Consider the following 12,664-nt stretch of genomic DNA (forward strand, 5'->3'; position numbering starts at 1 on the left):
AAAGAACTATAAGAATGTCTCCAAAATGTGACTACATGAACATGGGAGTGGAGGAATGGTCAGAACTTTGAATCCAGGTCTTAAATACAGTTTTTTTTTTTTACAGGAGGTGTATCATAATTTTGAACAGTCGATAAACAACCAGTTCTAAGTATATAGAGAATTAGATGGCAAAGAAACCAGGTGGACCAGGAGTAGATTATAAGATATGAATATATATTTGAGTGGTGTTTGTGTATGTGTTTACTTACCTACCTACCTACCAGGCTTTAAAAATCAAAAAAGTACCTAACGGGAACCTGGCAGTGGGTTGGGAACTGGAAATCACTCCAGGTTTGAATCATAGGCTCATAATATCTGATACCAAAGTCAACAATGCGTCCATTTACAAAGCCAATTGAAGCATCCTTCCATCCCAAAGTACATGAGAAAGTGGTAAAGTTACTTTCAGCTGGAAGTTACTCTAACACAGATTAGTGAAGCCAACTAGTTGTACCCAGGAAGAATTATAACCTGTGAATACTGTTGGTACAATCTATTCCATGTTACCATGATTTAAGGAACACTCTTATCCTTGTAAACCAATCCAAATCAGAATGAAGATGACCCATTCAGACTAGTAGGTAATTCTATTCTGCCAAAATTCTATTCTGGAATGATTCTCAATTTATTTCCTTTCACCTAAGTGGTTAAAAATTCAACAACTGCTTTAATATTCCTGCTATATCCACTTATGGAAAACAGAAGTGTATGGGTGTAAGCAAGCCAAGTTCTTGTTTCGTTTTGCAACTGCTCGTTCCTGATACTTATTCTGAGATACCTCAGGGCCATGAATCAGTTCCACTCAGAAAAATGACAGTCATAAAATGAGGCACCTGCTTTATTCCATTAGAGAGTAGTGGTCCAAACTTTTTTAGAGATTAAAGATTGGTGGCATGGCACCATAGATCTCTCTATGAAAGCATTTATATCCATGTCATATAGGTTTCTTACCATGATTCATATCCTGCCTTTTAAACATGAGAAAGGAAGAATTAAAAAAAAAGATCCAAGGCATTAAATTTAAAATTTAGAATACTTGGGGATAAACAAGGTTCTAATAACATTTGTTGGCCCACCCTTTATCAAGGTAGAACTACAGTTGGTACAATTGGTAGAAATGGCATCCTGGTGCCCTATGTGGCTATGCATTTATTTGTTTGTTTGTTTGTATACTTATTTATTTAAAAGATTTGTATGGCTTCTATTTATAATTTATAATCAATCTCAAATATTTCTTGCAGAGCAAAGTGTCAAATAGGAGCGAGGGAAGCAAGTTATCTTCCTACCTTTTTAAAGTTATTATTATAAATCAATGGTTAAAAGTGCACCTTCCTACTTGGGATATGAGGTTACAGAAATTTAATTGGTAGTTCTAGTTAAGACAGGTAAAAGAAATTAAACTTGATTAATCTACTCAACTGTCCAAAATGTAGCAGTTCTGATTACATTGCCCTATAATGGTATCTGTTACATCCTAATTCATTGTTAAGTGTGTAAAATTCTCTTTCAGTCCAAATAGCTATCCCTCAAGTAAAACCGACAGGCACAAGTTGAACAAATAAAATTTAAAAACTCCTAGCTGGTAAATAAATAAATCACCAAGAATATTTCCGCAGTATGGAACCATGATTGTATAGGCTTAAAGTTGACATTTAAGAAAACATGTGGCTACTTACCAGAATTTTAGCAAGCTCTTTCTCATTACAGTCTTCAAAATTTTCTTGATTCAATTTTTCTTGGCATTTCTTAAAGTAAGGAGCAAAGAAAATAAACAATTACGTTTGGTTCATCCAACAATAAGTTTCATACTTCCACCCAGGATGTGCAAGGAACACTCACCAATATACTTTTAACTTCTGCAGGTGTCGCTATTGTCTGATACATGAGCATTTCCTGAGCTATATCTTTCCGATTTTCCATCTTATTCAATTTTTCATATGTGTCAGGATTTAAGACAGACCACCCAAGGAACTGGGTAAGCATCTGAATTGACAAAGAAGTAGAGCTTTTCAGTGTGACTTGTCCGACATATTTCAAATTTTGGAAAGGCACTTAACCAATAATACTTTTATGCTTTTCTTAAAAACACTTCCAAAGATGTTGAATGATATATTGCTAATTTTTAGCAATGTCCCCATATGAAAGAAATGAAAGACATGAACCATTCTATTAGTTTGACTCTAAATCAAATCCACAGCCCCCATTTAGGCTTCATATTATGTTACACATCAAGAAACCTTTACACATCAAATCTTCCAAGTTTTATCATATCTAAGTTTTCACGTGTACAATGAACATCTCTCTGTAGGTATATGTGCTGGAGAAGGAGTCAACATGCCTGAAGAGGAGTCTTGCCTGATTATGGCATGTTATGTATATCTTATTCAGTTTTGTAGGCATAAGAATAGAATAGAATAACAGAGTTGGAAGGGACCTTGGAGGTCTTCTAGTCCAACCCCCTACCTAGGTAAGAAACCCTATACCACTTCAGACAAATGATTATCCAACACCTTTTTAAAAACTTCCAGTGTTGGAGCATTCACAACTTCTGGAGGCAAATTGTTTAATTAATCACTGATTAATTGTTCTAACTATCAGGAAATTTCTCCTTAGTTCTATGTTGCTTCTCTCCTTGATTAGTTTCCACCCACTGCTTCTTGTCCTGCCTTCAGGTGCTTTGGAGAATAGCTTGACTCCCTCTTCTTTGTGGCAACCCCTGAGATATTGGAACACTGATATCATGTCACTCCTAATCCTTATTTTCATTAAACTAGACATAAGTAACACCATTAGGAGAATGGATCACCTCATCTGTTTTAGGACTTCAAAGGTAGGGATCCTAATGGAGCAGGCTGAGAGGAAGAAACTACAGAAAGATTGGGAGAAGAGGGATGGATTGCACAATTTTGGATGTTTGCATGGTGGCCTGCAACAATTATGCAATGAAAGTTTATGTGATGACCTTAAAATCACATTTCAAATATTTGTTGGGAAAGCATGCCACAGAGTCAGTGGAGCCGCAGAGAAAGTGCCAAACTTTGTAGCTACCACCTACCTTCAGTAAGCTGCAGAAATTAGTAGAGGATGGGAAAAAGATATGTAGGGAATGCCATGCCCACAAGGCCATTTAGAGCTATAAAAGTTAATAACCAGTAATGCCTGGGAGAGAAGGTGACAAAAAAATCCAAGCTGGCCAATACAATTATCAATGCCTCAACCCTTTTGTGTATGTCAGATGTTTACACATACAAAAAAGGGTGGCCGTTGATTGCCAGTTGCTACTGTTATCTTGACACACACACATCCCAGTGGTGGGATTCAAATTTTTTTACTACTGGTTCTGTGGGCGGGGCTTGATGGGCGTGGCAGGGGAAGGATACTATAAAATCTCCAGTCAGAGGTGGTATTTGTCCGTTCTCCGAACTACTCAAAATTTCCGCTACCGGTTCTCCAGAACTGGTCAGAACCTGCTGAACACCACCTCTCTCTCTCTCTCTCTCACACACACACACACACACACATGCACACGCATGCACACATGCTGATGATCCATCCATTCACTATCAGCTGTCATGAACTCAAAGGGGGCCGGATGGGAGGGAGGAATGCTTCAAGGGAAAGGAAACTACTTCACTGTATCTTTCCAAGATGAATTTCAAGGACAATTGGCTGGGAATGGATGAGCTGTTGCAAGGCAAAGCTACAAGGGAAGTGACCGTTCTAAAAACATATTGTTTGAATTTGATTGGACATGGAGGGATCAGTGATGGGAGGCAGTGGTGGGATTCAATATTTTTTTTACTACAGGTTCTGTGGGCGTGGCTTGGTGGGCGTGGCAGGGGAAGGATACTGTAAAATCTCCAGTCAGAGGTGGGATTTGCCGGTTCTCCGAACTACTCAAAATTTCCACTACTGGTTCTCCAGAACTGGTCAGAACCTCCTGAATGCCACCTCTGATGGGAGGCAAATAAGAGAGGGAAAAGTTAGACCTAGGGTTTCTGATACATGATTTTCAGTCCTCGCTGTAGACGAGACATTACTGTAAATCACTTGACTTCCAGTAAATTATACCTTTCCCGATAAACGGAGTTAAGGATTGTCCTTATTTAGAGGTTCAAGCTGAGGCAGGACTGACAGATAGTGAGGTTATGGACGGTAACTTTCATGCTGCCTTTTACCTTTACCAATATCCTGTACTAACAGCTAGTACAGCGTATTCCACCACCTTTATTATAAGTGTTTATATAACAGTGAGTTGTACCTAAGAAAAACAGTCAAGGTATTAATTCCTTTCTTGCAAGGTAAACCACAGCTTGTAAATTCTATTTAAAGGACTGCAGTGGAGAGGATCTGATAGAAACATTAGCAAGCATGCACACTTATTAGTTCTATTATTTTTTTCCTCCAATGCCTTGCTGTCAGCTGATAAAACCCACCAACGTTGAACTTACTTCAGTTATCTGTTCGTCATATTCATCAAAGGGTTTGGCATCTTTCCTGTTGTAAAAGGTAGCTACGCCTACAATCTCTTCTTTTTTGTTTACAATAGGTAAAGACAAGACATTTTTGACGGTCCAGCCTGAGTCATCCAAAGGTTCTCTCTAAACAAAAGGAAAAGGAAAAAGAAAGCTATAAAAGTAATGTATGGAGACCAGCACAGCATGCATGGTGCATGTACCGTGTTTCTCATAAAATAAGGCCGGGTCTTATATTTTTTTGAGCCCCGAAAAAACGGCTAAGCCGTCTTTTGGGGGGGTGACTTAATTCCCCCCCTTGCATCCTCATCTAGAGTGCCCCGCAGGCAGCCAAGCCACCAGCCGCTCCTAACGGGTGATCATGGCGAAGTGCAGAGAGCTCCCTACTCCCACCAAACACCTTTGCTGCAGACCCAAGACCTTTGGCACCCGCCGCTGTTGCTTTCCCTTCTGCCCATTCCACCGCCACGTTTGGAGCTGCCGTGTTTGGAGTGCCGCTGCCATTTGGAGTGCTGCTGCCATTTGGAGCACCGCAGTCACGTTTGGAGCTGCCACTTCCGTGTTTGGAGTGGCGGCAGCACTCCAAATGGCGGTGGTGCTCCAAACAGCGGCAGTGCTCCAAACGCGGAAGCGGCAGCTCCAAATGCAGCGGCAGCTCCAAATGCGGACATGGCAACTCCAAACAGCGGCAGTGCTCCAAGCAGCGGTGGTGTTCCAAACGCGGAAGCGGCAGCTCCAAACACAGCGGCAGCTCCAAATGCAGAAGCGGCAGCTCCAAACGGCAGCGGTGCTCCAAACAGCAGTGGTGCTCCAAACGTAGAAGTGGCAGCTCCAAACACGGCAGCAGCATGGGCAGAAGGGAAATCAACAGCGGCGGGCGCTGAAGGTCTTGGATCTACAGCAAAGGTGCTTGGCAGGAGTAGGGAGTTCTCCACACTCTGCCATGATTGCCCATTAGGAGCAGCTGGTGGCGAGGAATTGCTGCCCACGGGGCGCTCCTAACGCCCTTCCCCCCATTTTGCATGTTTTAAAATAGGCCTAAATTTGGGGGGAGGGGCTTAATTTCATTTTATGCCTAGAAAACATGCTGGGTCTTCCTATTGGGGGAGGTCGTATTGTTGGAGAAACACGGTACCTAGGATAAAGGCATAGGGTCAAAGTATACAAAATAAGAATGAATGCTTTCATCTATTTGCTTGTTGGCTTGCTGAGCCAGTACAAATGGCACTACCTGAAACGTGAAGTATTCGTCAGCTGCTGGATTCATCATATTACAAATCTAGGGGAGAAAATAAACAATAAAGATTACAGTAGTTCCTACCTATAAATATTGGCATTCATGGCCACTAATCAGGCACAGGTGCTCAGGAAGGGGGGTCCCATTGCTACCTTTCAAAAAGGCATTGTACAGTTAGTCCTTGACTTACAACGGTTCGTTTAGTGGACCACTTGAAGTTACAAGAAAACTTGTAACTTGGAAAAACGTGACTTGTGACCATTTTGCATACTTAAGACCATTGCTGCATCCCCATGCCATAATCACATGATCAAAGTTCAGATGCTTGGCAACTGATTCATATTTACGACGGTTGCAGTGTCTCAGGGTCATGTGTTCACCTTTTGCAACCTTCTGACAAGCCGAGTCCATGGGGGAGCCAGATTCCCTTAACAACTGTGTTGCTCCCTTAACAGCGGCAATGATTCACTTAACAACTGTGGTCAGAAAGGTCATAAAATGGGGCAAAATTCCCTTAAGAAATGTCTCGCTTAGCAACATAAATTTTGGGTTCAATTGTAGTCCTAAGTCAAGGACTACCTGTACTCTTTATCCATCTTACCTTTCTTAACAGGTATTTATTAATTAGTTGATGATATGAAAGAAAAAGTTGGAAGTCATGTGAACTGTAGGGAATGCTGGAAGGGAACCAATGAGCACACTTTGCCTACAGATGTTGTGGTTCGCCTGGCAGCCTGTGCAGACGGCAGTGGAATTGGACAGTGGGGAAGAACGGGGATCAGTCCAGGGAGTCTGGAGAGGACTCAGACGAGGGTCCTGCATCCAATGCAGAGATGGGGCCAGGACCATCTGGGAGTGGGGTGCTGCCTCTGGAGCCTCTGGAGTCTGGCAGCAGCGAGGCCGAGGACCTAGGGGAGCCTGATCCCAGTGAATGTATGCACAGAACTGCTAGAAGGCAAGAGCAGCTAAGACAAAAGAGGCGACTCGGGAGTAAGGCTTGGAGATGATTGCCCCTCCTATAACGTATAAAGGACATGTAAAGGTAAAGAAACCTTTGTAGGAAGCAAAGTTGTTCATTCTGTTCAGATTAAACCTTGAAGCTCTGTGTGGACTTTGTACTTCGGTTGGTTTTTTTATAATTTATTTGGCACTCTAGTTGTTGGCAGCAATTCAAAGGAAAGAAAGGTGAGTGCTTATCTCGAAGGGACTGTTTGGGACTCATTACTGGCTAGGAGTGAACATAATTCCCAGCGTTGAAATAAACCAAGAGTTGTTTTAACTAAGCGTGTGCTTAATTATGGTCTCTGGAAGCCTTGGTCAGAACAATAGAATTCAGTGAATGGGATTGTGCTTTCCAAATTGGGAAAAAAAACCCATTTGCCATTTTCCAGTTCACCTGAAAGTGGATAATGATACAGGTAGTCCTCAACTTATGACCACCATTGAGCCCAAAATCCATGTTGCTAAGTGAGACCTTTGTTAAGTGATTGTTTTTGCCCCATTTTACAACTTTCCTTTCCACATTTGTTAAATGAAACTGTTCTGACCCAAACCCTTGTCCAATAAGACAAACAATAACCAAAGGGAACATACACCTTTGAATGAGTGTTATGAATTCCCAGTTAAAAGGCTGCTGCAAACTCATTAACTTTGATAAACACAAACCTTGCCAAAACTGTATGAGACTGCCAAGAATCACAGATAAGAAATATTTCACAACACAACATTCTTCAAATACCAACTTAAGATACTGTAATGTCCACGAGGCTGAGTTTCAAAACGTCTTTGCTTCCTGCAAAGAATGTTCTCTTCACAGCTGGCTTTTATCTTCTTGAAGGAGGGGCCATTACCTTGCAGCCTTACTCCCGAGTCACCCGTGCTGCTGCAACTGCTCTTTCCTGCAAGCAGCCCTGCGCGCATGCGCACTTGGCACAGGCTCCTCGGGAACCTCCTCATCGCTGCTGCCAGCCCACACAATCTCCAAAGGCAGCAGTCCACTTCCTAATGGTCCTGGCCCCTCATCTGAGTCCTTGCTCTCCTCAGCCGTTCGCACCTGCTGTCAGCTAACCACAACAGAATCACTGCAGTTCTTAAATTAGACAAACAGTTGTTAAGTGAATCTGGCTTCCCTATTGACTTTGTTTGTCAGAAGGCCACAAAAGCGAATCACGTGACAGTGCTACCGTCATAAACGTGAGTCGTTTGTCAAGCATCCGAACGTCAGTCGTGTGACCGTGAGGGACCCTGAAATGGTCGTAAGTGTGAAAAATGGTCATAAGTCACTTTTTTCAGTGCTGTTGTAACTTTGAACCATCACTAAGTGAACTGTTGTAAGCCGAGTACACCTTTACTTGAAAAATAATAGCGTACCATAATGGTCAAGCCTACCTTTTAGCCTAAATAAGTCTCCAATGCCTTAGGGTCGTTCAGAATTTTTGAACTAAAATGTTATTGCCAATATGGCCTGTCTACAAAGCAATACAGATAGTCCTCAATTTACAATTAGTTGCTTAGCAACCATTCGAAGTACAATGGACTTCCCAAAATGTACTCACGACATGGTTTCGCAGTTCCATACTCCATGTCTTGATATGGTTTGCCCCAGGGGTCGGCTTCAAAACTTTTTGCAATGGGTTCTCTGCCCAGTTGCTGGCAGCGGCCATGGTGGGTGAATCTAGTCAGCCTCCTCCACCATGGCGGCGGGGTGGGTGGGTATTTTTGCCCTCCCCAGGCTCCAGAGGCTTTACTCGAACCTCTGGGAGGGCGAAAACAGCCTCCCCGGGCTCTGGAACAGAGGTGGGTATTCAGCAGGTTCTGACCAGTTCTTGAGAACCAGTAGCGGAAATTTTGAGTAGCTCAGAGAACTGGCAAATACCCACCTCTGACTGGAGATTTTACAGCATCCTTCCCCTGCCACGCCCACCAAACCACGCCCACAGAACCGGTAGTAAAAAAAAATTGAATTAATTTGATCACAGTTAAACAGCCTAACTGCAGATGAGGTAAAAGAGGCTCGCAAATAATTGTATCACAATGTTCTTCCTTCCCATGTACAAGATTGTGAAATGAAAATGATTAGTTCCAATGTGAACGTGTAGATTTACACATAAAGCACACATAGCCAGCACATAGCCCCAGAAAGAATTGTAGGGAAGTAACATGGCGAACTTACAAATCCATTTACAGCAACGTAAGTTGGTAAGCCACTGACAAGACACCAGTGATCTGCAGGAGGTGACCTTAAGACAGAGAACGAGATTAAAAAAAACCCATCATTTCATATTAAACCATGAACTCCTACAGCCATTTACTATCTGAGCACCTAATAAGAAGCACTTACGGAATTACTTGGATTTGTTCTTCTCCATGTAGAAAATAATCGATAATCTTATAGAAGTTAATTTCCTAAACACAAGGGAGGAAAAGCAATACAAGAATCTTACAACATTTAATTAATTAATTAATTAATTAATTATGCATTTATTTATTTATTTGTCAAGCGATTATAAGATAACAGGTATAAGTATAAACATAGTTATGAATACATGAAATGGATACATATAAGAAAAAAAACAGTAGGACAGGGACGGTAGGCATGTTGATGCGCTTATGCACGCCCCCTACAGACCTCTTAGGAAAGGGGTGAGGTCAATAGTAGACAGTATAAGGTTAAAGTTTTTGGGGTTTGGGGAAGAAACCACAGAGTCAGGGAGAGTATTCCAGACATTGACCACTCTGTTGCTAAAGTCATATTTCCTGAAATCAAGTTTGGTGCGGTTTAGCTTGAGTTTGTATCTATTGTGTAATCTTGTATTGTTATGGTTGAAGCTGAAGTATTCATTGACAGGTAGGACATTGCAATATATAATTTTATGTACTATACTTAGATCGGACCGAAGGCGGCGTAGTTCTAGGTTTTCTAGGTCTAAAATTTCAAGTCTGGTGGCATAAGGTATTCTGCAATGAGTAGAGGAGTGGAGAACTCTTCTTGTGAAATATTTCTGGACTTTGTCAACTGTATTAATATCAGATACGTAATGGAGGTTCCAGACTGATGAGCTGTATTCAAGTATTGGTCTAGCAAATGTTTTGTATGCTCTAGTTAGTAGTGTGATATTGCCTGAGAAAAAGCTATGCAGGATTAGGTTAACAACTCTTAATGCCTTTTTGGCTATGTAGTTACAGTAGGCTCTAGCACTTAGATCATTAGAGATGAGTACTCCAAGGTCCTTGACAGATCAACATTCCACAACATTCCACAAATTGTAATTTGGACAGATGAAATATGTCTACTCACCCGACCATCAGGGGTCTTTGGTCCTTTGTAAGGCTCTGCTTCTCCCAATTTAATTGGCCATTCATCATAAAATTCCTGGAAATAATTACATATTATTGAAGGGGCTCCTGAATAAAAGGAGCTTCTAAACACCTGATGTTTCTCCATATACAGTATTTTGGACTTCAATTCTCATCCTTGGCCATCGGAGAAGAAAAAAATCTGTTTCCGATAGGTTGCCTAAATCCTAGAAAACTCAGCCATGTATACTATAAGCTCAGTACACAGCAGCGTCCACAGGGAAGGACAAGACAAATGCGCTGGGTGGCAAGAACAACCTTGGGAGACAGAGGGAAGAGCTGCAGCCAGGGCATTGGTCGGACACAAGAGAAATTTCAACCTGCAGAAGGAATGGAGGTGCAGAAAGCTTCCAGACACCAAGATTCTGTGACTGTAACCTTACAATAAAAACAGTGTTAGTACTCATGGATTTGGTTTCCTCTCTGGACTCTTGTCAAATGACTGAGAATAAGATCTGGGGCTATTATGAAATGGAAATCCCGTCTCTTGTGCATTGTATACCCAATGCATGTAAAAGGAGGACAGAGCTTTTCTCATTCTGTAGCCTATTTTTGAGCCCCTTATCAGAATCTTTGGACCAGGCAGGACAGCACTTAATACGGTTCAAACAGCGGGGTCCTCGCTGCTCTTTGAGTTTGGTAGTTTTCTTGCAGATGTTTCATTACCAGGCTAGTAACATTAGCACTACCGATATTATCATGAGCTGATGATGTTATGTAGTCTGGTAATGAAATGTCTGCAAGAAAACCCCCAAGCTCAAAGATTTTCCGATTTTTCTTTAATAAATTTTGCTTCTCGTCCAATAAACTTCTTCAGTTCAGAACTGAAGAAACTTTATGGCAACCTGGTGCCCTCGGCTCCCCGAGGATCACCATATCAATGCCGAACTTAGTCCGGACACCCAATCGGCATAGCCCACTGCAACCCAGAACTCCTGAGCTCAAGCAATCTGCTAGCCTCAACTTCCAGAGTAGCTGGCTTCAATCTCTGCACCTGGCTGTTGGATGAAGAGAGAAAGGTCTTAGAAAAGTCAATTGCCTTTATATTTTTTAAAAAGCACCATGACCTGGATGACTGAGAACCTCCATAGATACATTCAAGGTTAGAAAGCACTAAGGAACCCACAACTCCACCCTGGTTAAAACAACAGGGTGGGCAAGATTTGTCATGAACAACAGATTTCTGAAAGACAAATAATGTTTCCATTCTAAACGTACTTTATCTGAAACTATATTGATTGTAATAGAATTCATTTGCAAATATCATGCTTTTCATTTTTTTGTTTGCTTGTTTATGGCTCAGTTATTTCTGCGTGACAAGAGGTTTTCCTTGGAAGCAAGGAACGAGGAGTTTTATGGTGATAAATAAAATTATACTGACCTTCTCTTTGGTCATATCCAGCAAACCAATGGAATATCTTTCGCAGTTTAAATGTTGTCGAACAGTGTACATGGCTTTGTGAAACTGTCGCTCAATATCTGTAAGTTCTTCAAATACTTTGTTGGCAGACCATAAAAGTATCTATTGAAGAGAAGGCAGGACGGGATGGGGGATAGTATTTTAATATGTGGCTAATGCGTGATAGAAAAAAGCATGATGACGTCTGTTCAAACATTCAAGATATTTGTGACATTATCTGGTAAAGCCTATGACATAATAGGCTGTTTGGAACTAACATAGTTATCGAACAGAGGCCTCTTGGCATCTCTTGGCAAGAGAAAAGATAAAGCCAAACTAACCGTACAAAATAATTGCAGTTAATTGGCTATTAAAGTAGATAATAATCATTTACCTGACTCTTTCTAAGTTCAACATTATACAGGTATGTAACGTGGTATTGTTTCACAGCAAGTGAAAGAAACTGAATATATTTATTAAAGACCTGCAAAAAAGAAAGAAAGAAAGAAATGTACAACAAATTATTGGATGCTATCAGTGTTTTCTCAACCTTGGTGACTTCAAAATATGTGAACTTCAATTTTCAGAATTTCCTAACCAACCTGGCTGGGGGGGTTTAAGTCCATACATTTTTAAGTTGTCAAAGCTGAGACCAAATTTATGCAGTTGCAACTCCATGAGAGCGAGATGGGTGGCAAATAAATTTAATAAATAGACGATAGCAGCTAGATAATGAGATAGTAGGGAAGTTAACCTCATGGTTGCCTGACTCTTACTGGAAGAATTTGGCCTTCAGACAGAAGGCGATCAGGTCTTGGTGTAGAAGGATTGGTAGAACCAGCGGGAGGTGAAAAGAAGGATCAGCCTAGAATCACTACGCAACAACAAATGAATTAAGTCCAACCCCCTACCCTTGAGGGACAGTGAGCCTTACCTAACTCAAACCAAAGTACGGACTATTAGTTGAAAAGATTCTTGTGTACAGGCCGCTAGCAACAAATCAATTACATTGAACCTTCCCATATGGATGGAGTCTTTTGCACTTGACACTTGGGCCAGATGGAGGGGGCAAGCTTTTTTTTTTTTTAATTTGGCTCCCAGCGACTCTTAAAGTCATCACTCAAATTAGGATTTTCAACTTTTTCTTCTTTTTTT

General features: G+C 41.3%; 1 protein-coding gene across 2 annotated transcripts in view; it reads right to left on the bottom strand.

The window, feature by feature from the left end:
• The window catches only part of PDE6C (phosphodiesterase 6C), a 40,792-nt gene that overhangs the window by 16,814 nt on the left and 11,314 nt on the right, over positions 1–12,664 (bottom strand). The window contains exons 3-11 of one of the 2 annotated variants that reach the window (XM_026670669.2): positions 11,904–11,993; positions 11,492–11,632; positions 10,052–10,126; positions 9,095–9,159; positions 8,927–8,993; positions 5,749–5,796; positions 4,494–4,643; positions 1,882–2,025; positions 1,719–1,787 (exon numbers count right to left, since the gene is read on the bottom strand). In XM_026670669.2, the coding sequence (XP_026526454.1) occupies positions 1,719–1,787; positions 1,882–2,025; positions 4,494–4,643; positions 5,749–5,796; positions 8,927–8,993; positions 9,095–9,159; positions 10,052–10,126; positions 11,492–11,632; positions 11,904–11,993 (849 nt within the window). The remainder of the gene's footprint in view (positions 1–1,718; positions 1,788–1,881; positions 2,026–4,493; positions 4,644–5,748; positions 5,797–8,926; positions 8,994–9,094; positions 9,160–10,051; positions 10,127–11,491; positions 11,633–11,903; positions 11,994–12,664) is intronic. The other variant, XM_087964197.1, reaches the window with a different exon arrangement.

This window comes from Notechis scutatus, chromosome 4 (genome assembly GCF_049901735.1).
Source record: "Notechis scutatus isolate UNSWTSFEM ecotype Mainland chromosome 4, rNotScu1.2, whole genome shotgun sequence".
Classification (NCBI taxonomy): domain Eukaryota; kingdom Metazoa; phylum Chordata; class Lepidosauria; order Squamata; family Elapidae; genus Notechis; species Notechis scutatus.